This window comes from Stegodyphus dumicola, chromosome 5, assembly GCF_044657685.1.
Source record: "Stegodyphus dumicola isolate Sdum_Otavi_A_Nest chromosome 5, ASM4465768v1".
Lineage (NCBI taxonomy): Eukaryota > Metazoa > Arthropoda > Arachnida > Araneae > Eresidae > Stegodyphus > Stegodyphus dumicola.
In genome coordinates, this window is record NC_140772.1 from 129,520,898 (window position 1) to 129,545,921 (window position 25,024).

At 33.2% G+C, this 25,024-nt stretch overlaps 1 protein-coding gene across 2 annotated transcripts in view; it reads left to right on the top strand.

Moving 5' to 3' along the window:
- Window positions 1–1,430: 1,430 nt before the first annotated feature.
- Window positions 1,431–25,024, top strand: part of LOC118190852 (dynein axonemal heavy chain 6-like) — a 77,255-nt gene continuing 53,661 nt past the window's right edge. For both annotated transcript variants that reach the window (XM_085817063.1, XM_085817062.1), the window contains exons 1-2: window positions 1,431–1,491; window positions 1,724–1,879. In XM_085817063.1, the coding sequence (XP_085673189.1) occupies window positions 1,474–1,491; window positions 1,724–1,879 (174 nt within the window). In that variant the 5' untranslated portion in view covers window positions 1,431–1,473. The remainder of the gene's footprint in view (window positions 1,492–1,723; window positions 1,880–25,024) is intronic.

A 25,024-nucleotide genomic window follows, 5' to 3' on the forward strand; every position in this document is an offset into this window, starting at 1 on the left:
TAAAACCTTAACAAACCCTTTTGGGCGACCGTTAAGATCTGAAAACTTTCAGAATTTTTGGTACATTTTCATTTCGCCAGCGGAAATCTTGACAAGCTGACTTTCTTGGCGACAACACACAGTATACACATAAAAAAAAATTAACAAATGTTAGTTCTAAGAATTTTTTACTTTATAGGCATAAACATTTTAATATCATTTAAATTTTTTTCAAATGGGTTTTTCGTTTCCTTTCTTCACGTAAATTCATGAGATAACTTTTCAGATGATGACGTGCTGTTCCTCTGTGTTTTTTATTTCGCCATTTGGCGCTACTCTATCTATGTTTTATGTGTGCGTTCCAGTTTCCGGATCGACAAAATTATATTTATAGTTAGTTCCCTTTGAAACGTTTTAAACTTTTCTCTTCCAGTTTTAGAGTGCAGTATGATTTCCACGAATCTGAATTATAGTTCCTTTTACGAAATTTTCCTTAATTGCTTCCAATATCCTTAATCCTAATATAATTTCCTTAATTGTTTCTCATGTATCGGTTTGCAAGCTTCACAAGGAAATCAAAGATCGCTATTCTTTCACTATTTACATTCTATTCACTTCAAAGATCCAGTATTGCGGTAGAATCTGTCCTGCATTGTTTTTTGTTTTTGCTCTTCCTGAACATACTTTCATCCGCTTCGACGATCATAAAAAGTCCTACTATTTTCCGTTGTTGACGTTTAAGCAAAGAATCCACACAAACCTCACCTTATTTCAGCCCACAATTGTTCCGTGACCGATTTCCAACTGACTGACAATCGTTTCACACCATTTAACTCAAGTTAATTCTTCACTCCAACCATAAATAAACATCACACACTTCAAGAAATTCAATTTTAATGACTCAAACCATATGCCTTACCGGATACTTCTGTTACTGCGACAAAATGAAAGGCTGCAGCGCCACTGAATTTCGTCTCCGAAATACAATTTCATTTCATGATAATAAGCACAACGCCTTTCGCTTGAAAGAATTTGACAGATTCTTCCTCTGTTCTGGGAAAATCCAAAATTTTCATTTGTTTTTCATCCATTTTTGACATATTAGGAAAATGAAGTGACCGATAAAAAATGGCCTCGACTTATTTTGAAAATGTGGCGGTAAAAGGTTACCTGGAGGGACATACAGTTTGGCATCGGTTATACCATTTTTGGCGACTTAATCGCCTGCGCCAGCAAAATGGAAAAGTACCGAAAAATTTTTTATAATTTTCTTTTTGTGAAAAACAAAATAATGTGGTATATCACTATCTGGGGAAAAAAAATTACTTATTGTACTTAATTTTTTTATTCATATAAATCCACGTGTCCATCGACTTATGGTCCTGCACGCGAGAAGTCATTTAAAAGTTTAATACTAAGAGAAATTATTTAGTTATTAGAATAGACTTGAATTCGTTTGCTATTTTACCATTTAGAGCTTCAAAATTTCAAATTATGGAAAAAATTAGCGATGTAAGTAAATTTTATAGTGTTAAATACTTTTTGCTTTACCAATATTTTACATTTTATTGCTCAAATACAGAATATTAAAATTCTGGGCATGAAAGTTATGAATTTCATTTGACAAAAGGTTTTGACGTATTGATGCATCAAGCATTAGATTTTTACGGAAAAGTTTACATTGGCAATTTTAAAGAACACACATTATGCTGTTGTATATTAAATTTATTATATTAACTTACAGGTAAAAGAAAACTCTTCAAGTGCATGGAGCTCAAGTAAACATATTTCTAGTCTTTTGAAACGTCCTGCACTACAACGATATGAATCCATACCTGTGCCTGAAGTAAAGAAGTCTCCTGCAAGCGAGGATGTATGGAATACCAAAGAAGAACCAATGGTAAAAATAGTTTAATTTAAGAATATTGTATCTAAAGAATTCTAAATTACTAAAAAGCAGGGTACAACTTTGGTAGACGGTTGCACGGATTTTTGGCGATTTAGATTGGCGCAATTGTTGGCACGATTTTTGCGCCATAGTCAGCCATCTTGAAAAACGCTGTTTTTACGCACAGTAAAGTATTCGAAACTTTAAAAAAATAAATATCGTTAAAAGTAATGGATTAATTTTTTGTTGAAAATGTCGTTTTTTAAGATGGCAGGCAAGTGTAAATAAATACATTTACTATGAGTACGAAATACTAAGGTAAGGTTATTATTACTTTTATATAGCAAAGAAGAGAATAAAAACACCGCTATAAAAACATTGTGCCAACGTTTAATTAGATTAAAATATTACTGAAATTGAATATCGAATTAAAAACCATCATACGAACATTTAAAAGAATTATAATATTATAAAATTCAAATACTTTAAAATACGTTATATAGAATATGATTAACATTAAAACATATGTGGCAATAATTATCTCAGCAATTTTTGAAAATAGTGTATTAATTTTTTTAACAAAAATTGAAGTATACAATTATAAAATAAAAGAAAAATATGTACTTAACATTTTTTGAGTAATTTAACGTGTTGTTTATTGATAAGTACCACAAAAAAAAATCGGAATCATAATTTAGATATCAATGAAAAAAATTTGAAAAATGTCATATCAAGGGCAGAAATAAAAAAATTTAAAAAAAAAATTATAAATATATAAAGCAATTTAGAGCCAAATTAATGGATCATGAAAATTAAAAATAACAAAAAAATTTGAAAAAAATCCAACAATAGGTATTGTTTTTAAGATTTCGAAGATTCTTTAATCGCCCCTCCCTGAAGTACATGGTAATCATCCCAGTTTATGTCTCGAATAATTTCGAGAAATTTAACGTATGGATGCTCATTCAATGCAGAGCAAATTTTCCTAAACAAATACCAGCCTATGTATCCTTCAAAATCTCCTCGACGATTGTAAACCGGCAAAGAATTTTTGAAGTCACGGCATTGTCTTTCAACTGTGTTAGTATGAGCTCCGGTTTCAGGATCTACGAATTGGACCGAATGGTTAACTTGCAAGAGATTAAAACCTTCTTCGCTCAAACGGTCATAAGCTTTCCAGCAGTCCGAAATAATCTGCGTTCCCGGTTCGATCCAATCCTTAATTAAAGGGAGAAGAGTATCCGCTGTTCTGTCTGGCACAGCAACTAAAAAACAGAACCTGAATCGCGCTCTATTCCCCCCCCCAAAATACACTGCCCTTCAACGAATCGACCTTTGTTAAACTTTCTTTTCCCGATTTTGGACTCATCAATCTCCACGATTTTCCCTGGCCCTCCGAACTTCTCCGTTTTAGTTTCTACAAAATTAATTAAAACGTCGGTTACATAAATGCGCCAGTCGGCTACAGCTTCTGAAAAAATACCGAGCTCACATTGAATTCTATCGTACGAAAAACCCATGAATATTTCGTACACTAGAGCTTAAATGACAGCAATTGAAAGTTTACTGCCGGTAAAAAAGGAGGAATTTCTAATACTTTTTTTACCGTTACAGCGATTATTTCTTCCACCGTGACCACAATACCATATACGGCCGTCCTCGCAATCGTCTCCTCTTAACCATCTTCATCTGTGATCGACATTTCTCGCACTTCATTGAAGAAGCAATTAGCGAGGTTTCCTCCAAAAATTTAAAATACATTTCCTCTGGCCCTTCTAACAATTTGTAAACAAATCTTTGATTAGGAAAGCCAGGCTGGCTAAAATAAGGTCTCAAAGGACAATTTTTTGATTCCGATACCAATAATTCTTGGTAATTACCAATAACAACATTCATCTTAGAAACAGACATCTTTGAAGATATGAATTAAATTTTAAAATGGCGCGGAAATGCACAAATTTTCAGTAACCAATCAGGGAGCTGATTACATCTCGTTAATACACAAATATTCTATAACCAATCAGAGAGCTACGCTTAGAATTAAAATTATTTAAAAATTCATACATAATAAAATCATTTTTAAAAAGATGCAAAATTAAATTGTATTTTAATATTTAACATCCATAAATAATATTTAAAACATTAGATTAAATGTATACATATTAAAACCAATTACTGTTAAAGTAAGGTGACGTCATTGATTATACATCATCCACAATACAAAATTTCATAAAAAATGATAAACAATAAAATTTTTATTTCAAATAAAAATGCAAAATTAAATTGATTTTTAATATTTAGAAGCCGTTAATAATATTTAATGCGTAATAAAACGCATTATATTTTGAATAAAATGACAACAAAGTATCGGTTACCATAAATAACTTATTTAGCAATGGGTTTACCATAAGTTGTATTACTCGCCAAAAGAAAAATCGGCAAAAAATCGCCAAAATCCGTGCAACCGTCTACCAAAGTAGCACCAAAAGGGTGAAGGAGGGTCAAAAATTAGGAATGATTTTATACATAAAATTGTTAACCTTTAGAAATTTCTTTAAATTTTTTTATTTGTCATTTTGAAAAGCTCTGGTAAAACGGAATTTTTCTAACACATGGGAAGAGCGCAAAAGGGATTTTATTTTGTTGGATATGTTCGGATAGCACATACAAAATTATAATAAACGGCACAGCTTCAGTATAGCCCACCCAGGATTAAAAAAAAAAAAAAAATTATTGCCAAGAGTGGCGATAAATGATATGATGTGGTAACTCATACTATTCGCCAAACGCAATGTAAACAAGAGGATGGAATTACGGTTACAGCTAATATAGTAGTCAGTTACATTTATTCAATTTCAATACAAATTACCGAGATATCCATTTACTCAAAGTTACCTGTACGTTTTCTTACTTTTCCGGCATAGATTTCTCTTAAAATTTGTCTCCCGCTGCATTGCAAGGGGAAATATAACAATTTTGATTATGATGTAAGTGGGTTAAACAGTTTGAATTTGATATTTTTGGGGGGCCGTCTAAATTATATACCTTTAAAGCTTATTTTTATGCATGGGCTGTGTAACATAGAGATGGATGTATCCCCCCCAAACCAAAACACAAGGAGGAACTTGCGAAATTCAATTTTTCCTATAGTGAGCAAATAGCATAAATTGTTTTTTTATTTTTGCACTTATACCAAAACTGCTTGTTACGTGTTAAAAATTAGAATAATCTTAAAGCCTACTAATATGATTCATTTCTTAAACTGAAGTTATCCGTCTGCAAATAACCATTCAACAGGTCAACAAGTAAAAGTGCATGGGGCAACGGAGTCTTCAATTGTCCCACTACACTAAGCAGCTAGAGTATGAAAAACTAAAATCGACAGCACGCTTTTTCTCCTAAGGAATACAGGAGTTATGATTCTGAGTTGTTACATTTAAACATAAGAGGATGATCACTTAAAATCAGCAAAGTTACAATTAGTATATGTACCGCACTATAGGACATATTTCCTAAATTGGGATACATGTACTACTCACAATAAGCAATTTAGTTCTTACTCATACACACTCGAGTACACCCGAAAGTTGATACAAAATTTAATTTAATATAAAAAGCATTTTAATATAAAAAGCATAAAAAAAGGATACAAAAAGAGGAAAATAATTACAAGAAATAAAAGAATTTTTAAACATTTTTATACCCCAAAAAATGAAATGACACTAAATATATATATTACATATTCTGTAAAAAATTTAGAACCCCAAAAATGTCATATTTTGTGAAGAATACAGAAGGGTAAATGTTTATCCCCCTGAAAAATATCAAATTTTGTAAAGAATTTAAGAGAATAACGTATATATAAAATTATAAAAACTTAATGCTTCTTTCCTTATACACTGAAGTGACAAAAGTCATGGGATAGCAATATGCAAATATACAGATGGCAGTAGTATCGCGTAGAAAATGTATAAATGCGAAGTGCTTTGGCAGGGCTTTCATTTGTGTTCAAGTTATTCATGTGAAGAGGCTTTGACGTGATTATGGCCGCACGATGAGAATTAACAGACTTTGAACGCGGAATGGTAGTTGGAGCTAGACGCATGGGTCATTGTCCCGAGAGTATCTAATTTCAGGCATAACATCCCACCATGGACAGCGCAGTGGCCGACCACCTGCACTTAACGACCGAGACCAGCGACGTCTGCGTAGAGTTGTCAATGTTCACAGACAAGCAACACTGCGTCAAATAACCGCAGAAATCAATGTGGGACGTACGAGGGACGTGTCCGATAGGACAGTGCGGCGAAATTTGTCTTCCTTGGGCTACGCCAGCAGAAGACCGACTCGAGTGCCTTTACTGACTGCACGACATCGCCTGCAGCGACTCTCGTGAGCATATCGGTTGGTCCCTAAACGAATGGAAAACCGTGGCTTGGTCAGATGAGTTACGATTTCAGTTGGTAAGAGCTGATGGTAGGGTTCGAGTGTGGCGCAGACCCCACGAAGCCATGGACCCAAGTTGTCAACAAGGCACTGTTCAAGCTGGTGGTGGTTCCATAATGGCCTGGGCTGTTTTTACATGGCATGGACTCGGTCCTCTGGTGCAACTGAACCGATCATTGACTGGAAATGGATACCTTCAGCTACTTGGAGATCACTTACAGCCATTCATGGACTTCACGTACTCAAACAACGATGGGATTTTTATGGATGACTATGCGCCATGTCACCGGGCCACAATTGTTCGCGATTTGTTAGAAGAACATTCTGGACAATTCCAGCGAATGATCTGGCCACCTAGATCGCCCGACATGAATCCCATCGAACATTTATGGGACATCATCGAGAGGTCAATTCGTGCCCAAAATCCTGCACCGTCAACACTTTCACAATTATATGGACATCTATTGAGGCAGCATGGCTCAATATTCCTGCAGGGGACTTCCAACGACTTGTTGAGTCCATGCCACGTTGAGTTGCTGCACTTTGCCGGGAAAAAGGAGGGCCGACAAAATATTAGGGGGAAGTATCCCATGCCTTTTGTCACTTCAGTGTATAATCATGATATTTATCTTTTAAAACCTCCCTAAATAAATAAACCATCATTATATATTTCCCATTTCTGATATCGTTATCGGAAATATTTTCTAATATATTTTTTGTAAGAAAATATTTATTTTCTTCACCATTAATTTCTAATTTTGCTACGAGTCTATAACCGTATTTTGTAAAATTATTTCCTTAATATATCGCCGGGTATTCACCTGGTTTTAAATCTTTTAAGTTTTGAATTTCTCGGTACTATTTGATACTCATTTATTGGTAGACATTTTTTAAAGGCCTTTTTTTTCAGCTGTTCTACAAGATATTCAGTTTTACATAATATCAGAGAAATTTCATCATTATAATTAGTGTAATTTGAATTTCTTGACAATTGAATAAAATGCTCAGTATCTTTGCTCTTTGCATGTAATGCTTTAAGTTTACAGCGTACAAAATGATCTAGCATTATTTTATTAAAATACCATAGAAATAATACTTTATAAAGTGCAATTAATCGAAAAGGTTTTATGTCTTTGAATAACATACATGAATGCATGTAATATATAAAGAATACTTTTTCTGTTTTCTAAATCATTATTCATTTTTTAATTTAAGAATATAATTTATAAAAATAATTAAATATAAGAAAATTTATATCCTATTTACTTGGTTTATGGTTTAATTCGATTAAAGAATTTATAATATTTATTTCTTCTTCAATCTTTTAATTAAACTTGGTTAATTTAATTTTAGGAATATTTTTCATTTCTCTATGTTCTTCATCTTCTCTAAATATTTGCTGGGCTATAATATTTTTTGTTTTCCCCAGAAGCTTTGACATCATTATCATTTTTGGAATCATGTTTTCTAAAATAAATCTTTCTAAATTTATTAAATGTTTTACTCTTTTAAGTGAAGTTATATTATTTTCAGAACAATCTAATTCTTTTAAATTCACTAAGTTTTGTAATCTTTTCAGTGCAGTTATAGGATTTCTAGAACAATTTAATTTCTAAATTTATTAAATTTTTTATTCCTTTAAGGCAAGTTATATTGTAATCAAAAAACCTATTTTTTTAATTTATTAAATTTTATATAGCTATATATAATAAATATTAAATTAAATTTTATATAGCTATATATAAGTTAAATATATACAGCGTATATTCAAAAATTCAAAAGAATTTCCTAATTCTATAACAAACAGGGGATTTTTAGTCCCTTCTGTTTCTTTAAAATATATTAATAAACCATTTACAAACTTTACATACGTTTATTGGTAAATACTTTTAAGGAGATACGAATAAATGCAAATTTAAAACTTAAAAAGGAATCGGTATGTGGTTAATTTCGTATTTTTGCATAGATTTGAGATAATAATATAATGAAAATTTTCTCACAATGTCTTTTAATAAAAGTTTCGGATACTTATTTACATAAATTAGCATTATTCATGTAATATTATCAATTATGATAAATTAGTATCATCATGATAAATTGTCCTCATGATAAATTAATATTATCATTATCATCTTATTATCTCAATTTAATCTTCATGTTTATTCCCGTCTTTATCTTCATGATTATTTTTTAAAAAAATCATTCATTTTTTTATGTTTAATTATTTCATTCTAATCTTCTACATCTTTTACTCTTCTATAGAATTTTATATTAATTTTTTATATCTAGAAATTAATTTCATGTCTAATTCTGCAAAATTTTCTAAAATATATATATATATATATTCCTTAACGTCTGATATTCTGAAATTTTATCCCAATTTATTTTATCTTTGTTATCTAAAATGAATTTTTCAGATAATATTTAATATCTAAATATAATATCCCAATTAATGAAGTTTTCATGCATATCTACGGTTCTATAATATTTGATAAGTTGAAATATTATCCCAATATACTTTATTTCTATATTCACAGATGAAATATTTAGATAATTTCTGATACATAGAAATCAAATCGCAGTTAATTAAGTCAATGCTTAAATTCCTGTCCTCAGAAACCTCATCCCAATTAACATCCATTTATTTAGGGATAACTTTTATAATTCAGGTTGTAGAGTCATTAGGTTAACTGGAAGCAGAAAAGTTGAAAAATATTCAACCGCCTTCGCCGGAATCGAATCACGGACCTCTGGAATATCGGCCAAGCGTGCTACCGTTACACCACGAAGGCACGCTAAGGAGAAATACCTTATAAGGTCTTCAATCTAACACTTCAATTTTCAAATAAGGCTGACCTATAGAAACCTTTTTTGTTCGAATTTCTACTTTAAACTCATTATCGTTATAGGTGGATTTATCTTGATTTACAGGTGTTATAGAAAAAGAGATACAGGGCGCTGCGCCGCCCGTATGTTTAGCTAATTAAAAGTTTTCACCACAGAGAGTTGAGAGTGTGAAGAGAGTGGTAGGAACTAGATATCCTATAATCTGTATATCATACTTGTACATAGTCTTTGATTCATAAATAGCTTTAGTTAAGGAAAGTGTCTTTCTTTGATACCATAACATAACAAGATTCACCGATGCCGCGTATGGAATATTGAGTAAGTTATTACATACAAGTTTTTTGGTAGCATCAGGCCGGTGCATCGGCCGGGAAGGTGAGTCATTTCATTTTTATCTGCATGCAATTTATCTCTGAAAATGAGTTTTGAAGAAACCGTAAAGAGAAATAGAAAAATTAGAAGTTCGGTTCGTACAAGTGTAACAAAATTAATAAGGAAATTGGATGATGAATTACAAAGCGAGAATCCGAACCTAGAAGTGTTGCAGGAATCGCTTTCAGTGTTAATCGAGAGAGAAACTAGCTTGTTAAAATATGATGAAGTCATTAATGTTCAAAGCACTGTTCATTAATTAGAAACAAAAGTAGAACATTGTTTAGAATACAGCGAATCAATCATTAGATGTAAATCGAAAGTCAATAGATATATTCAAAATGTGGGTAAAACCGGAACAATTTCATAAGTTTCGGAAATTAAAACTAGTTATAATACTAAATTACCTCGCATTACTTTAGCAACTTTCAGCGGCGATTTATGTAAATTTACTGAATTTTGGGCTCAATATAAAGCTGCCATTCACGAAAACAATACGCTTCAAAATGTTGAGAAATTTAACTATTTAAGATCTTTACTCACCGGTTCAGCTGCAAAAGCTATAAGCGGATTGCTATTAATAGGACAAAACTATAAAAAGGCAATCGAAATCTTAACTGACAGATTTGGGAAAAAGGAAATATTAGTTAGTGTGCATATGAACGTTCTCCTAGCTTTGGAGCCATTACGTCGTTCAAGTGATGTAGCCAGTTTAAGAAAACTATACGATGAAATAATGGTTCAAACAAGAAGTTTAGAGACATTAGACATTAATTTTAATTCTTATGGCAATCTATTACTTCCTATTTTATATAAGTGTATACCGCAAGATTTAGTGTTTACAGTTTAGTAGGGAGCAAAAGGTCGGCACAGAGTGAACAGTGTCAGATTTATTGTTGTTTCTAAAGAGAGAAGTCGAAGTCATTAACTCTGGGTCTTAATCAACAAACACTTCCGATAACAAGCGAAAGAAATACTGACAACTGTCGTAAGAGTGTTGCTCCAATAAAAAGAAAATGGTATCAACGGCGACGCTTAATACATCAGTCGAAAATTATATGTGCGACTTTTGTCTTAAATCTCACCTCTCAAAACACTGCGACTTAAATATTTCAGAGAAACACAAAGCGTTATACGATCAATAAGTGCAAGCGCTGTTTAAAAAAAGGTCACAAAAAACCATTTTGTTAAGGCGAAGTGGGTTAAATGCAATATTTGCAAATCTGTGTAGCATTTAGAGAGCCTGGGTGACGCAGATGTGCAAGAAAATAAATCCATAAAAAGTACTGCGAGCGCAGCAAAAGAGACAAACGTTAATTCACTATTCCTCGAAAAACTGAGTAAGCAAATTCCTAATGACGTGATTTATTATCAAACATTGAGAGGCCAACTGGTAGGAAATAATTGCACATTTAATGTTAGGCTGTTATGCGGCTCAGCTTCCGAAAGATCTTATGTTTGCCAGTCTATTTCTTGGAAAGCAAGTTTACCAACTATTGGTAAAGAAAGATTAAGAATTCATACATTTGCATCTTGGAATCCGCCAGTAAGAGAATTTAAAAGGAAAAAAACCTTCTTTAAAAAAGAAGACCGAATTCGCTCTAATCATCGAAACACTCGAAGTAAAAACCGTATGTTCCAATGCATTACCCAGGCCATCTGCAGAAATTACATACAAGTTACGCGAAGAAGGATTTGACTTATCTGACAGCTGCGATAGTGAAGTTGCAGAGGTACAGATTTTAATTGGGAACGATTATTTGAACTGCATTTTAACAGGGAAAACACATCGGTTAACAGACTATTTAGTATTGCACGAAAGCATATTCGGTTGGACGTTGAGTGGTAGAGTGGAGGGAGAGAGTAAGAAGTCAGGTTTAGGGTCAGACTCCAGTAGTTTGTTGATGCGGAGGAATTGAAAATATCAGAAGAGATTCGTCAACTTTGGGAGATTGAAAGTCTAGAAATTTCTGAGTGCGCGTCGGAAAGGAGCGCTGCCGATAAGCGAATAATTAAACAATTTGAAGAGGATTTGAAATATGTAGACGGAACGTATGAGGCTCGCTTGTTGTGGAATAGATGTTTTAGAGCATTTGGAAAATAATTTTGGTTTACCGAAAAGGCAGTTCGAAAGGGTGCAGCGAGAGTTAAAAAGTAACAGCTTTGTCAGGGAACAGTTTATGAAAATAATTAAATTTCAGACACAAAACAACATTATTCAAGAGTGTGAGGATACGAGAGAGGGATACTTTATGCCATTCCGAGCAGTGGTCCGTAAAGATAAAAAAAGCACTCAAGATCGAATGGTATTTAATTGCAGCAGTTGCGAAAGAGGAAAGCTATCGTTAAACGATTGCTTAGAAAAGGACCCAAACCTAAATCCGAATATTTTGGATATCATTCTTGCTTTTCGAAAATTTAAAATTGGATTCTGCGATGACGTAGAAAAGGCATTTTTTATGATTGGGATAGCAAGGGAAGATAGGCAATGTTTAAAATTTCTCTGGTATCCTGATAATGACAGTGAGGACTTTAAAATTATGCAAATGAACAGAGTATTATTTGGATGTAATTGTTCACCGTTTTTATTGAGTGAAACGATCAAATATTTAAAGAAATACACAGAAACAAACAAAAACTGTGTCGAGATGTTAAATAGCTCACTGTATGCAGACGATTTGTATTATGGAGGGAAAAGTGTAGATTCAGCTTTCAGTCTTTCATCAGAGGCGATATCTATTCTGAGAGACGCAGGTTTCAATTTGAGAAAGCTAAGCACTAATTCTAAAGAGTTGTATGACTTGCGGCTTCAGAAAGGGGTGTGTGAAGAAAGTAAGTTTGAGAGAGATAGTAAGTTGAAATTGTTAGGCTTGGTGTGAAACTTAGAAGAGGATGGGTTGAAAGTAGACATTGCATCATTGTTAAATCGTTTAGAATCGTTGAAAATAGTAAAAGATCGGCGTTAAGCACAGCACTTAAGGTGTTTGACCCAATCGGATTTATTTCTCCATTTGTGGTGCGAATCAAGAGACTTATGCATAAATATGGGAGAGAGGTTTGGAGTGGGATTCAGAGTTGCCAGAAGAGTTACGGTGCAAATGGATAAATTGGTGCGCTGAAATTGAGGAATTAAAAGCGTTGAAAATAGAGAGGTACTACTTTCCAGATGTTCTAAGTAAAGGTCATTCGGTTTAAATTCATATTTTCAGTGGTGCGTCAGTAGTGGCATATGGAGTTGTGGCATATTTTAAATATAAGAATGAGAGAGGAGAGGTATGTACGTCGTTTATAATGTCGAAGAGTAGGATAGCTCCGTTAAAAAAGTTGTCCCTTCCTAGGTTAGAATTGATGGGAGCTGTAGTTGCAGCTAGGTTAGGGAAATATTTATTGAAAATGTTTCAGGATTTGATAAATAGGTTAGTTCTGTGGACGGACTCAGAAATTTGCTTGTGGTGGATAAAGGGGTCAGCGCGTGAGTGGAAGCAGCTCGTGTCGAATATAGTTTCAGAAATACAAGACTATTTCGCCTGATAAGTGGAAATATTGTCCAGGATCGGAAAACCCAGCAGATAAATGAACTCTGGTGAAACAGCAAATGCATTCGAGAAAGATAATAATTGGTGGCATGATCCATCATGGTTGAAAGATTTTGAAGATCAATGGCCTGAGCAGAAGTTTAAAGTAGAAACTGATACTCAAAATTTCGACCGTTTAAGCACTTTTGTTCAGGTGACGGTTCCATAAGGAGAAACTGCGTTAAACATTAGCAAATTCAGTAGTCTGGGAAAATTATTGAGAGTTACAGCTTGGGTAAAGCAGTTTGTCGCCAAGCTAAGAAAACGTACCTGTGAAGAAGGTCCTCTTACTGTATTGGAGATCCAAGAAGCTGAGGAGTACTGGATAAAACAAGTCCAGAGAGAGAATTATTTTTCGGATATTCAACAACTAGAGAGGAATAATCTAATAACACCAAATTCGAAGCTTTACAGTTTAGCACCATATCTGGATAGTAAAGGAATTTTGCGTGTCAGAGGTCGTTTGGAACAAGCAGAATTAATAGGTGACGAAAAGCATCCCATTATTCTGCCGAAAACGAAGTTCACCGAACTAGTGATATTTAGTGAACACATAAAAGTATTCTATTCAGGAGTCATGGCAACATTGTTCAAAATCCGGAATAAATTTTGGATACCTAAAGGAAGACAAGTAGTAAAGAAAGTTAATAACGCTTGCCTGGTGTGTAAAAAGTTCTCAGTGAAGCCCGCTAAACAATTAACGGGTCAGTTACCAAGAGATCGTGTAGTCCAAAGTAATCCTTTCACAGTTGTAGGCATTGACTTAACGGGAGCGGTTACTATTAAAGAAAAAGCAGATATCCACAAAAAGGTGTACATAGCCTTATTTACATGCGCCGTCACTCGTGCTGTACACATTGAAGTGTTTTCAGATACGTCAGCAAAAAGTTTCATTTTTTCATTACGACGTTTTTTAGCAAGAAGAGGGAGCTGCAAAGTGATTTATTCAGATAATGCCAAGAATTTCCGCAGCACATGTGAAATAATTAAGGGATTTAAAAGAATCAGAGCAGTCAAGTGTAAGATATTTCCTGACATCCAAAGATATAACGTGGAAATTCATACCTGAGCGTTCCCCATGGTGCGGAGGATTCTGGGAGCGTCTGATGAGAAGCATCAAGGAACCTCTGAAGAAAATTTTAGGAAGAGCATTACTGACTTTCGAAGAGCTCTACAATATTTACTGAACTCGAGTGTGTATTAAATAATAGACCTTTAACGTACGAGAGCAACGAGCTGGGTGAACCTCGCCTGCTCACACCTTCACAGTTGTTATTGCCAGGACGTGATACATTTAACTTTCCCGCGCATTTCGTGGAAATTTTTAACAAGGTATCCGACAAAGAGACTTTAACTAGGAGGATGCTTTGCCAATCTAGGCTCTAAAAAATTAACATGGATCAAGTGGAAAGAGCAATATTTACTACATATTAGAAATGCACATAACTTCGCTAATCCTAAAACTGAGCGGAACCTTTAAGACTGGAGAGGTTGTGTTGATAGAAGGACCAAAACAATCCAAACTACCTTGGACATGAAGTGGATTACTTTGGGACATGGGTGTAATTGAAAACGTGATTATGGGAAGAGATGGACATGTTCGAACATGCCTCGTTCGCACGCCCAAAGGACAATTCAGAAGATCGATCCAGATGTTATATCCGTTCGAGATTTAATTTAGAATTTTATGATATTATTGAGTTTTTATTATTATATTATTAATTATTATGTTAATTTGTGACTTTGATATATATACTAGTATAGATTATTCTTTTATATTATTCATTTATATATGTCGTACTATTTAGTATTAATCCATTGTTAATTAATGTTAATATTGTTATATAAGTAAGTTGGTGTACTCTTATTAAAGAGTACAGGTGGGGAGTGATGTAGAAAAAGGGATAGAGGGCACTGCGCCGCCCGTATGTTTAGCTAATTAAGAGTTTTCAACAGAGAGAGTTGAGAGTGTGAAGAAAATCTGTATATAATACTTGTACATAGTCTTTGATTCATAAATAGCTTTAGTTAAGGAAAATGTCTTTATTTGATACCATAACATATCAAGATCCACCGATGCCGCGTATGGAATGGAAGAATATTGAGTAAGTTATTACAGTACAAATTCAAATTTGTTATCACCTACTTAACTCGAATTCCAACAAAATCTAAAAAGTAGTTTAAAAAATGTAATTTTAATATATTCATCTATATCTATTAAAAATTTAGAATTTTTATCTAATATACCGTATTTTGCAAATCTTGAAAAATGAATAATATTCCATGCAATTAGGGGTTACAGAAGTAAGTATCTGGGGAAAAAAAAAAGCATAAAGAGGACTAACATCATTTGAATAAACAGCATCGTTAATAACATCAAAAACATACTTTTTTATTGCAGCATATTGATCTTTTGCTGGATTTCCAACATTTTCTATTCTTCTCTCTTTAGCATCTACAACATCTTTAACATGCAAATTTTTATCTTCTAATTTCGTTTTAAATTCTAATATGCTTTCATTATTCGAAATTTCTCTCTAATTGCTCCTTCTATAGCGTTAATATATCTTGTGTTTTCTTCAATAAATATGGTTTCTTTACAAAATATGATATTTTTCAGAGTTCTGAATTTTTACAAAATATGTAAAATTTTGGTATTTTTCAGTGCCATTTTTTTAGGGGGAATAAAAATGTTTAAAAACTATTCTGTTTCGTATAATTATGTTACTCTTTTTGTATCATTTCTTATGCTCTTTAGAACAAAATATAGATAAAATTAGTGTTAACGTTCGGATGTATTCGAATGTGTTTGAATAAGAACAAAATTGCTTATTGTGAGTAGTACATGTACCCCACTATCATAAATACGGTACTTTTCACCAAAATGTTGATTAAAAATCATCAAAATGCTGATTAAAAATTAAAGTGTCTTTAATCAGAGTGATTAAAATCAAAATGTCAAAGTGATTAAATCAAAAATTTTGATGAAAATAGCCCGTGTCCCAAAGTGGGAAATATGTACTGCTATTACATAATATAACACAAAGTGTTGAGCATATTTATTACAATATTGGATTACGTAAATATAGTAGAGTTGAAATTTTGGAAATAGTTGCACTGGAAGTTTGGGATTGTTATGCAAGTAGATACACATATGGGGTTTAGTTTTGCTAATATATTCGAACGTCTGATTCTTATTATGTGAAGATATGTTTTATAGGTAACACTGTACTGAACTCAGATCTTTCAGTCCAAGGAAATGTTCAGTCGTGAAATCTGGAAACACGCTTTCTAAATATTTGCGTAAATATTTGCGTCGGGTGCTGCTTGGTATGTTTTGAGAATTGTTTCTATAGAATAATGAGGGCGCACTTTTAGTTTTTATAAACTATTTATTTATAATAATAGAATGTATAATTTTACAGATACCTGCAATACCAGCATTGTTCTATTTTCATATCAGTATCCAAAAGTGTTGCCAAATACAAGTTACTAAATATGAAATATTTCCATTTATAAATTATTAAATATTACATCTTCCGTTTTTTTTGAAGAGTTCAATTTTTTTTAACAGTCTAAAATCAGTCCAAATACCTGGCCGGCTTTCTAATCACTCTCCCACTTCTAGTTCTTTGCTCATCCTCCCTTGTTTCTGAGTTAGCAGTACTTGGTAGTTGTTCTTCTAAACTTTGCCCTTGAGAATATGTGAAATCATATCCTTTTACATCTGTTTTCTGCGCATCAACTCCTTGTTCTGTTCCTCTGATATTCTCTTCAACAGCTGAACTGTTTTCTCTAATTTTTTTTCTATGTCTTCTCAATACTGATCCACCCGATCTCAGTATATATGATCTAGGCGTCTTATATACTTCTTCTACAACTGCTGGTTTCCAGCGATTATCTTGATGTACCCTAACACAATCTCCTTTATTTACCGATGGTAATGGTTTTGTATTGAGATCATAATACGACTTCTGCTTAGTTCTTTCTTGGTTGATTTTTTCTTTTACGTTTTTCACAACTTGAGGTTTAAGTAATTCTTCGGATGTAGGAAGAATCGTTCTTGTTCTTCTACTCATAAGTCGTTGAGCTGATGATCCTAGCATCTCATTAGTTGTAGTGTTCCTATGAGCTAACAATGCTAAATAAGAATCAGCATGATCTGCTTGAGCTTTCTTTAAAAATTTCTTCGCCGTTTGTACTGAACGCTCTGCTAATTCGTTCGACTGTGGATGGTATGGACTGCTTGTTATATGTTTAAATTGGCATTTCTTTGCAAATTCTTTACTTGCAAATGAGGTCCATTATCAGATATCACTATCAATGGTATATCGTGTCTTGTAAAATGAGATTTCATGTAACTGATCACTGATTTACTTCGAGTATCCGGTAGCTTGGAGATTTCAGAAAAGTTGGAATAGTAATCTACAGTTAATAAGTATACATCTTTGTTAATCTCAAATAAATCTGTTGCAACTTTAAACCAAGGTTAATTGGGAACTTCATGTGGTATCATAGGCTCTCTTATGTTTTTATTCTGGTATTCATTGCATATAGGACATTTTGAAATTTTATCTTCTATATGCTTGTTCATAAGTGACCAAAACAAAACATCTCTAGCGCTTTTCTTACATTTTTCTATACCAAAATGACCCTCATGAATTAAATTTAACATCTCTTTCTGCAAAGATAAAGGAATAATTATCCTTCCTCCTTTGAAAAATAAGTCATTTTCTATTTTCAACTCATCTCTGTAGTCCCAAAATACTTTGACTTCCACCTGATGTTTCCTTTCTGGCCAACCTCTCAGAATATATTTCTTTAAGCACTGTAGTGTAACACCACATTCTCTTTCTTTCTTCAGTTCATAAATTTTGTCATTAGAAGCTGGAATCAGCGTACAAATTTCTGTATTTTCATCATTATCTTCTTCTGTTGTATTCAAATATGCTCTACTCAAAGTGTTTGCTATTAATAAGTCTTTACCCTTTTTGCATCGTACATTTAGATCATATTTTTGTAAATTTAACGACATACTTTGCAATCGCTGTGGTGCTTTAAATAGAGGTTTCTTAGTTATGCTTTCTAATGGTCGATGATCAGTTTCAACTGTAATACGCTTGCCATATATATATTGATGAAATTTAGAACATCCAAAAGTAATAGCTAAAAGCTCTTTTTCTATTTGAGCATAATTTTTCTGACTTTTCGTTAGAGCTCTGGAAGCATAAGCAATTGGTTGGTTTTCTTGTAGTAAAACAGCATATAATCCTTCAGAACTTGCATCTACTGAAATAGTTATATCCTTATTAACATCGTAGAATTGTAATAAGGGTACTTTTACAACCAATTCTTTAAGTGTTTTGAAAGCTTTTTGATGTTTTTCAGTCCAGTGCCAGAGAATATTTATCTCAAGTAACTGTCTTAATGGTGCAGTAATAGCTAAGTTAGGAATGAATTTGGCTAAATAATTTATCATTTCCAAAAATCTTTGTAGCGAAGGCACATCTGTAAGTTCTGGCATTTTAACAATTGCTTCCACTTTAGAAAAATCAAGTTTTAGTCCATTTTCACTTAGCACATGCCCTATATAATTCACACGATGAACTTTTATTTTACATTTAGCCTTATTGAACTTCAAATTATTTTCTCGCGCTCTCTGGAGTACTTTCTTAAGTCGTAGCTCATGTTCCTTTTCATTAGATTCCCATATAAAAATATCACCTATAATACATTCAACGCCTTCTAGACCTTCTATTATTTGGCTTAATTTTCTTTGGCAAATTTCTGGAGCTGAACATATGCCAAAAGGTAATCTTTTAAATTTGTATCTGCCAAAAGGTGTATTGAATGTACACAAATTACTACTTTCTTCGTCAAGCTGGATTTGCCAAAAAGCACTATTAGCATCTAAAACAGAAAATATTTTTGCATTTGGCATTCTAGTGACAACTTCGTCAATGGTTAACGTCGGATAATGTTCTCGTTTATAGCTTTATTTAAATCTCTGGGATCTAAGCATATTCTTATTTTTGTTAAATTTGACAACTGTGACCATTGAATTTGCCCATTCAGTTGGTTCTTTCACTTTTTCAATAACATTTAAATTTTCCATTCTATGTAATTCTTTCTTAATTTTATCTCATATAGCTATGGGTATTTTTCTTGGAGGATGAATTACTGGTGTTGCATCTTGTTTTAACTGGATTTTATATTCTCCATTCAAACAAACGAAGCCTTCAAATACATCTTTGTATTCCTCTAGTAAGTCTTCAGTGAAACAGACATTACTTTTTGAATCAAACCTAGTTGCAAACATAATTTTAATCCTAATATACGTGTAGAAAGTACTTCTTTGTCAATAACTTGGAATTCCACAACATAATTATTTTTTTTCCATATTGGCAGTTAAATACTTTTCCTAAAGTATCCATTTTATTCCCAGAGAATGTAACTAATCTTTTAATTTCAGACTTCTGTATCGGAACAATTAGCAATTTCACTTTGCTTTTAGAAACAACATTGCACATTGCTCCAGTATCCAACTACAAATTTAGTTTATTTTTATTTACATTAACGTCAACAGTCTATTTCTCTTCCTTGTTATCTGAATTAAGGTTTAATGTGCCGACATAAAATTCTAACTCTTCCTCAGAGTCATGATTTATTAATTTAATTTGACTTTTTTTTTTTTTTTTTTTGTTTGTTTGTTTGTTTACCTTGACTGCTTCATTTTTTATTATATAGCTTTTACACAGATTCCTGAAATGATTTTCCTTTTTACACTTATGACAGATTTTTCCATATGCTGGACACTTTCCATACTCATGAGATGTTCCACATTTAGAACAAACTTTTATCTTTTATTTCTCCGTATTTAACTCTTTGTAGGTATTCTTATTATGTTTACTTAGTTTCTTTTTCACTAAGTTTACAACAGTTTTCTCATCTTTTATGATTTTCATTTGATGTGCACTTATTTCAGAAGATCTGCATATATCAAGAGCTTTTCTAACGTTAATTCTGTTTCATGTAACAATCTTGTTCTCCCTACATCATCTTTAATACCACAAACAATTTTAGCCTTTATTAAACTATCCGTTAATTGTGCAAACTCGCATGTTCGAGCTTTATTTCGAAGGTCAGTTACATACATATTCATCTATGGTTTCTGACGCGGTTTGATTTCTAGTAAAGAATAAATGTCTTTCATATGTAATGGCCCATCAGCGGACGAGCGGTAAAGCCGCTGAACGCTGGTAGTTCGGTTCGTGGTTCGAATTGCGCGAACGGGCTGGCTGCATGGGCGCTTTCGTGGTTTTCCCCATGTGTAACGTGTATACGAGCCAGTTTCCCTTAGAAAGTCCTCCACGAAGGCATTCCTCACCTTAGGCAGATAGCCCTCGAGGCCTTTCACAATATTTCGTTTATAAGAGAGTAAATTGGTAAATAAATTAACGAAAACTAACATTCACTAAATTCATCTTAGTATATGAAATTAAAAAATAGACTACATATGAAATGGTCTAGTGAATTAAGTTCGAAGAAATGCGCTAGAAATAAAATTATATCAATAAAACAAAATTTCAGAAGATGAAATAATAACCATATATATTTGTATTATGTAAAAAAATTATATCAGAAAAACCATTGTATAGGAACCCCCCCCCCCCGAAAAAAAAATGAAAGCATTAGAATTCACCAACAAATCAATCATACTGCGCTTTCTTCCGAGGCTATGCTATTTAATCGTTACTTTTTACATCTAAAACAGAAAATATTTTTGCATTTGGCATTCTAGTGACAACTTCGTCAATGGTTAACGTCGGATAATGTTTTCGTTTTATAGCTTTATTTAAATCTCTAGGATCTAAACATATTCTTATTTTTGTTAAATTTGACAACTGTGAAAATTGAATTTGCCCATTCAGTTCAGGATTTGCCCATTCATGTTTACTTAGTTTCTTTTTCACTAAGTTTACAACAGTTTTCTCATCTTTTATGATTTTCATTTGATGTGCACTTATTTCAGCAGATCTGCATATATCAAGAGCTTTTTCTAACGTGTTAATTCTGTTTCATGTAACAATCTTGCTCTCCCTATATCGTCTTTAATACCACAAACAATTTTATCCTATATTAAACTATCCGTTAATTGTGCAAACTCGCATGTTCGAGCTTTATTTTGGAGGTCAGTTACATACATATTCATCTATGGTTTCTGACGCGGTTTGATTTCTAGTAAAGAATAAATGTCTTTCATATGTAATGACCCACCAGCGGACGAGCGGTAAAGCCGTTGAACGCTGGTAGTTCGGTCCGTGGTTCGAATTCCGCGAACGGGCTGGCTGCATGGGCGCTTTCGTGGTTTTCCCCATGTGTAACGTGTATACGAGCCAGTTTCCCTTAGAAAGTCCTCCACGAAGGCATTCCTTCCCTTAGGCAGACAGCCCTCGAGGCTTTGCCATAATCACATACACACATATGTAATGTTTTTCTTGGGAATACAAAATTTCGTAAATTTTGTCTTAATTTCATTTCTTTAACTTCTTCCATAGGAAATGTATTATATATTTCAACACCACAAATTCCTATTACATGACGAAAAGTATTAACTCTTACCTTCTCTTCTTTATTATGTAATCCGCTAGCTACTTTATATATTTCGAATGATTGCAGCCATATCTGCCAATTTGAAGCAAGATTTCCATCAAATTTCATCGGCTCTGGTGGTTTTAAACTTTCCATTTTGAGAGCAAAATACTCCTGACACCATATAGAATAATGAAGGTGCACTTTTAGTTTTTATAAACTACTTATTTATAATAATAGAATGTATAATATTAAAGAGACCTGCAATATCAGCATTGTTCTATTTTCATATCAGTATCCAAAAGTGTTGCCAATTACAAGTTACTAAATATTAAATGTTGCCATTTACAAATTATTAAATATTACAGTTTTCACGCCAAGAAGCAATGTTTTCAAGATGGTTGTCATCCAAAACAACGCCGCCGAAAACGCATGTTACAAAAACAACAAATTCAGATTTACTATCAGTGGGAAAACTCTGAAGTTCATTTTGTCAAGCATTGTCACTATACACATAAAAACCAAGAATCACTGGTGCAGTATACTTTAGGTACATTTAATATTGATTCAACTAATTTTAATTAACTTTCAGTTAGGATATTTAAAAGATAAGCATATTTATGCTACATGTTATTAGATTAGTCACAAACCTTATTGGGAGGAAATGCAATTAAATATCCAAGACCCACGTAACCACCAAGAACATCCCACTCATTAGGAACAGTAAAACTTTATGCATATATCCATGAAATGTGAAATATTGTAATGCATTAGTATAAAACCTGAGTAACAAATTACTTCCTATAAGCAGTATACGGTTAAATTTAGATAAATTTCAGTAAGGCGAATTAGTATCTGCAGAGTTTTCAGATACGGATATATTTCTGAAAGAAACTGCCTAACATGTCGCTCCTGTACTTCTAAATCATTTAAATGAATCCAACCAATTAATAAATACACTCATGTCCATAAATTAAGGATAATTCGGAGTCACGCGGAAATCGAACTCTAAAATAAATATATCACCTCTAAAATCATTACGCACATCTTCCAAGAATCATATGCAAATTTCAGGAAGTAACCAGATGACACCGATGGTACGTCACAATGACGAGAGTGTAAGAGAGTGATATATAAGGAATACAGGCAAAGAAGTAAAATTGTTTGCAGGCGCTTTATAAGCATTTCAGTGCAATAACCGAATAGTTATGACACAAAGGACGCATTTGGATGATTTTTTACGTGGTAGAATTATGTGGTCATCTCCAGGCTTTGATAACGATTCCAAGATGATAGTAATGTGAGCAGACGTTACAGCCCAGGTCGCCCCAGAGTTACAACGCCGAATGAGGACCGGTATTTGGCAGTTACTGCCAAAAGAAACAGGCGGAGCACAGCCTCAGACCTGTCTCGTCAGCTCTCTTCAGCCACAAGTACGACAATTTCAAGGCATACTGTACAGACGCTTAGGGCAGATTGGTCTATATGCTCGTAGACCTGTCAAATGCGTTCCACTTACTGCAACTCACTTTCGCCTGCGGTTAGGCTGGAGTAGAGAACATGCATTGTGTACACCGCAACAGTTTTCCGACGAGTCCAGGTTTAGCTTGCAGTCTGATTCTCTCGGGACTTTGATATGGAGAGCTCCAGGTACCCGTTACCATCAAAAAAACATCATTGAACGACACCGTTACGGTGGTGCAGGAGTGCTCGTTTGGGGTGGAATTATTCTGGGTTCCAGAACAGACCTGCATGTTCAAATTGGAACCATGACAAGCCAAATCTATCGGGACGTCATTCTGGAACAACATGTATGTTTGTTTCGGGGCACCATGGGCGCACAATTTGTGTTTATGGATGACAACTCCCGTCCTCACCGTGCAAACATCGTAAACGAATGCCTTCAATCGGAGGATATCACCCGTATGGACTGGCCAACATTCTCACTGTACTTGAATCCAGTAGAGCACGTGTGGGACATGCATGGCCGACAAGTTGCAGCCCGTCAACCTCCTCCTACATGTCTACCGGAACTTCGGAGAGCATTGCTTTTTGAGTGGTGTAATATCCCCCAAGATCAGATCGATAATTTTATACTCAGCATTCCTAGGCGTTGTACGGACTGTATTGCATCGTCTGAGAGACATACAATGTATTAACAGTCATACCAACCATGTAATATTGGTTTTTTTGTGAATAGTTTTTTTTTTTTTTTTGGGGTAATTTGCTCCAGGGAGAAAACATCGCTAATTTTTTAATAATATTAAACATATAGCACTTTTTTTGCTCTTTACCTTTTGTTTAATAAATAAGCTTTACAAATAAGTCAACTTTGTTTTGATTCTTACTCTTCCTTTGCCTGATTTTGCATTATCCTTAATTTATGGACATGAGTGTATTTACACATTCAATAATATTTAGTACATCTATACAGTTATTTAATTCATAAAGTATGAAATATTGAAAATAATAAGAGTAAAAACATCACTATTTCAGAATTTAGGAAGAGATTTTCAATAATGAGAGCGAAAATATACTGAACTTCATCCAAGATTTTTATCGTTTCATACCATACTATTTCGTAGATTTTAGAAAATATCCCAGTCTTTTTCAAAGAATATCTATGATCTTACATTAATTAGAGAGTGCCGTGCGAGTTTAATTGCAGATGTTTACTGAATGAAAGAAATCATGAACAATTTCAAGAAATAAATCAAATATTTTTCATCCTTCAGGAAAATTTATGAATAATAATGATATATCATAACTGCTTGAACTATGTGCATGAATCAGTATCAAATCAGTATCAGTGCTATGAATCAGTATCAAAAATATGAAAATATTTTCAAAATCTCAATTCCCATAGGAAATTTTATATATTCTTATGTAAAGTCATATTACTTCAGTCGAATTCGAAGACCAACCAGGTTTATCACATAATTTGACACATTTCTGGTATTTTTTCCGAAAATAGAAGTTTATATTTTTCGTATGCAAATTATTACATCGAATCAATTAAATTTTATACCCATATTACTTAACATTTTTTGACTCTTCAAAACTATTATAAGTGCCATATTCGAAGCGCAGCATCCATACATTTCACATAATACTACAGTTACACAGTGAAAAGCTGTATAACCTATATTATATATAGAAAATAGACTAGACTGTTCAAGGACCTACTTAAAAATACATTAAAATGTTCAAAAGTTAATTACATTTTATATAATTGTAAGCATATTTCATATATAAAACACGTTTCACGTTTTTAGAAATTTAGCATTACGTTTTCCAAGACGATGCCAATATATCCAAACTTATT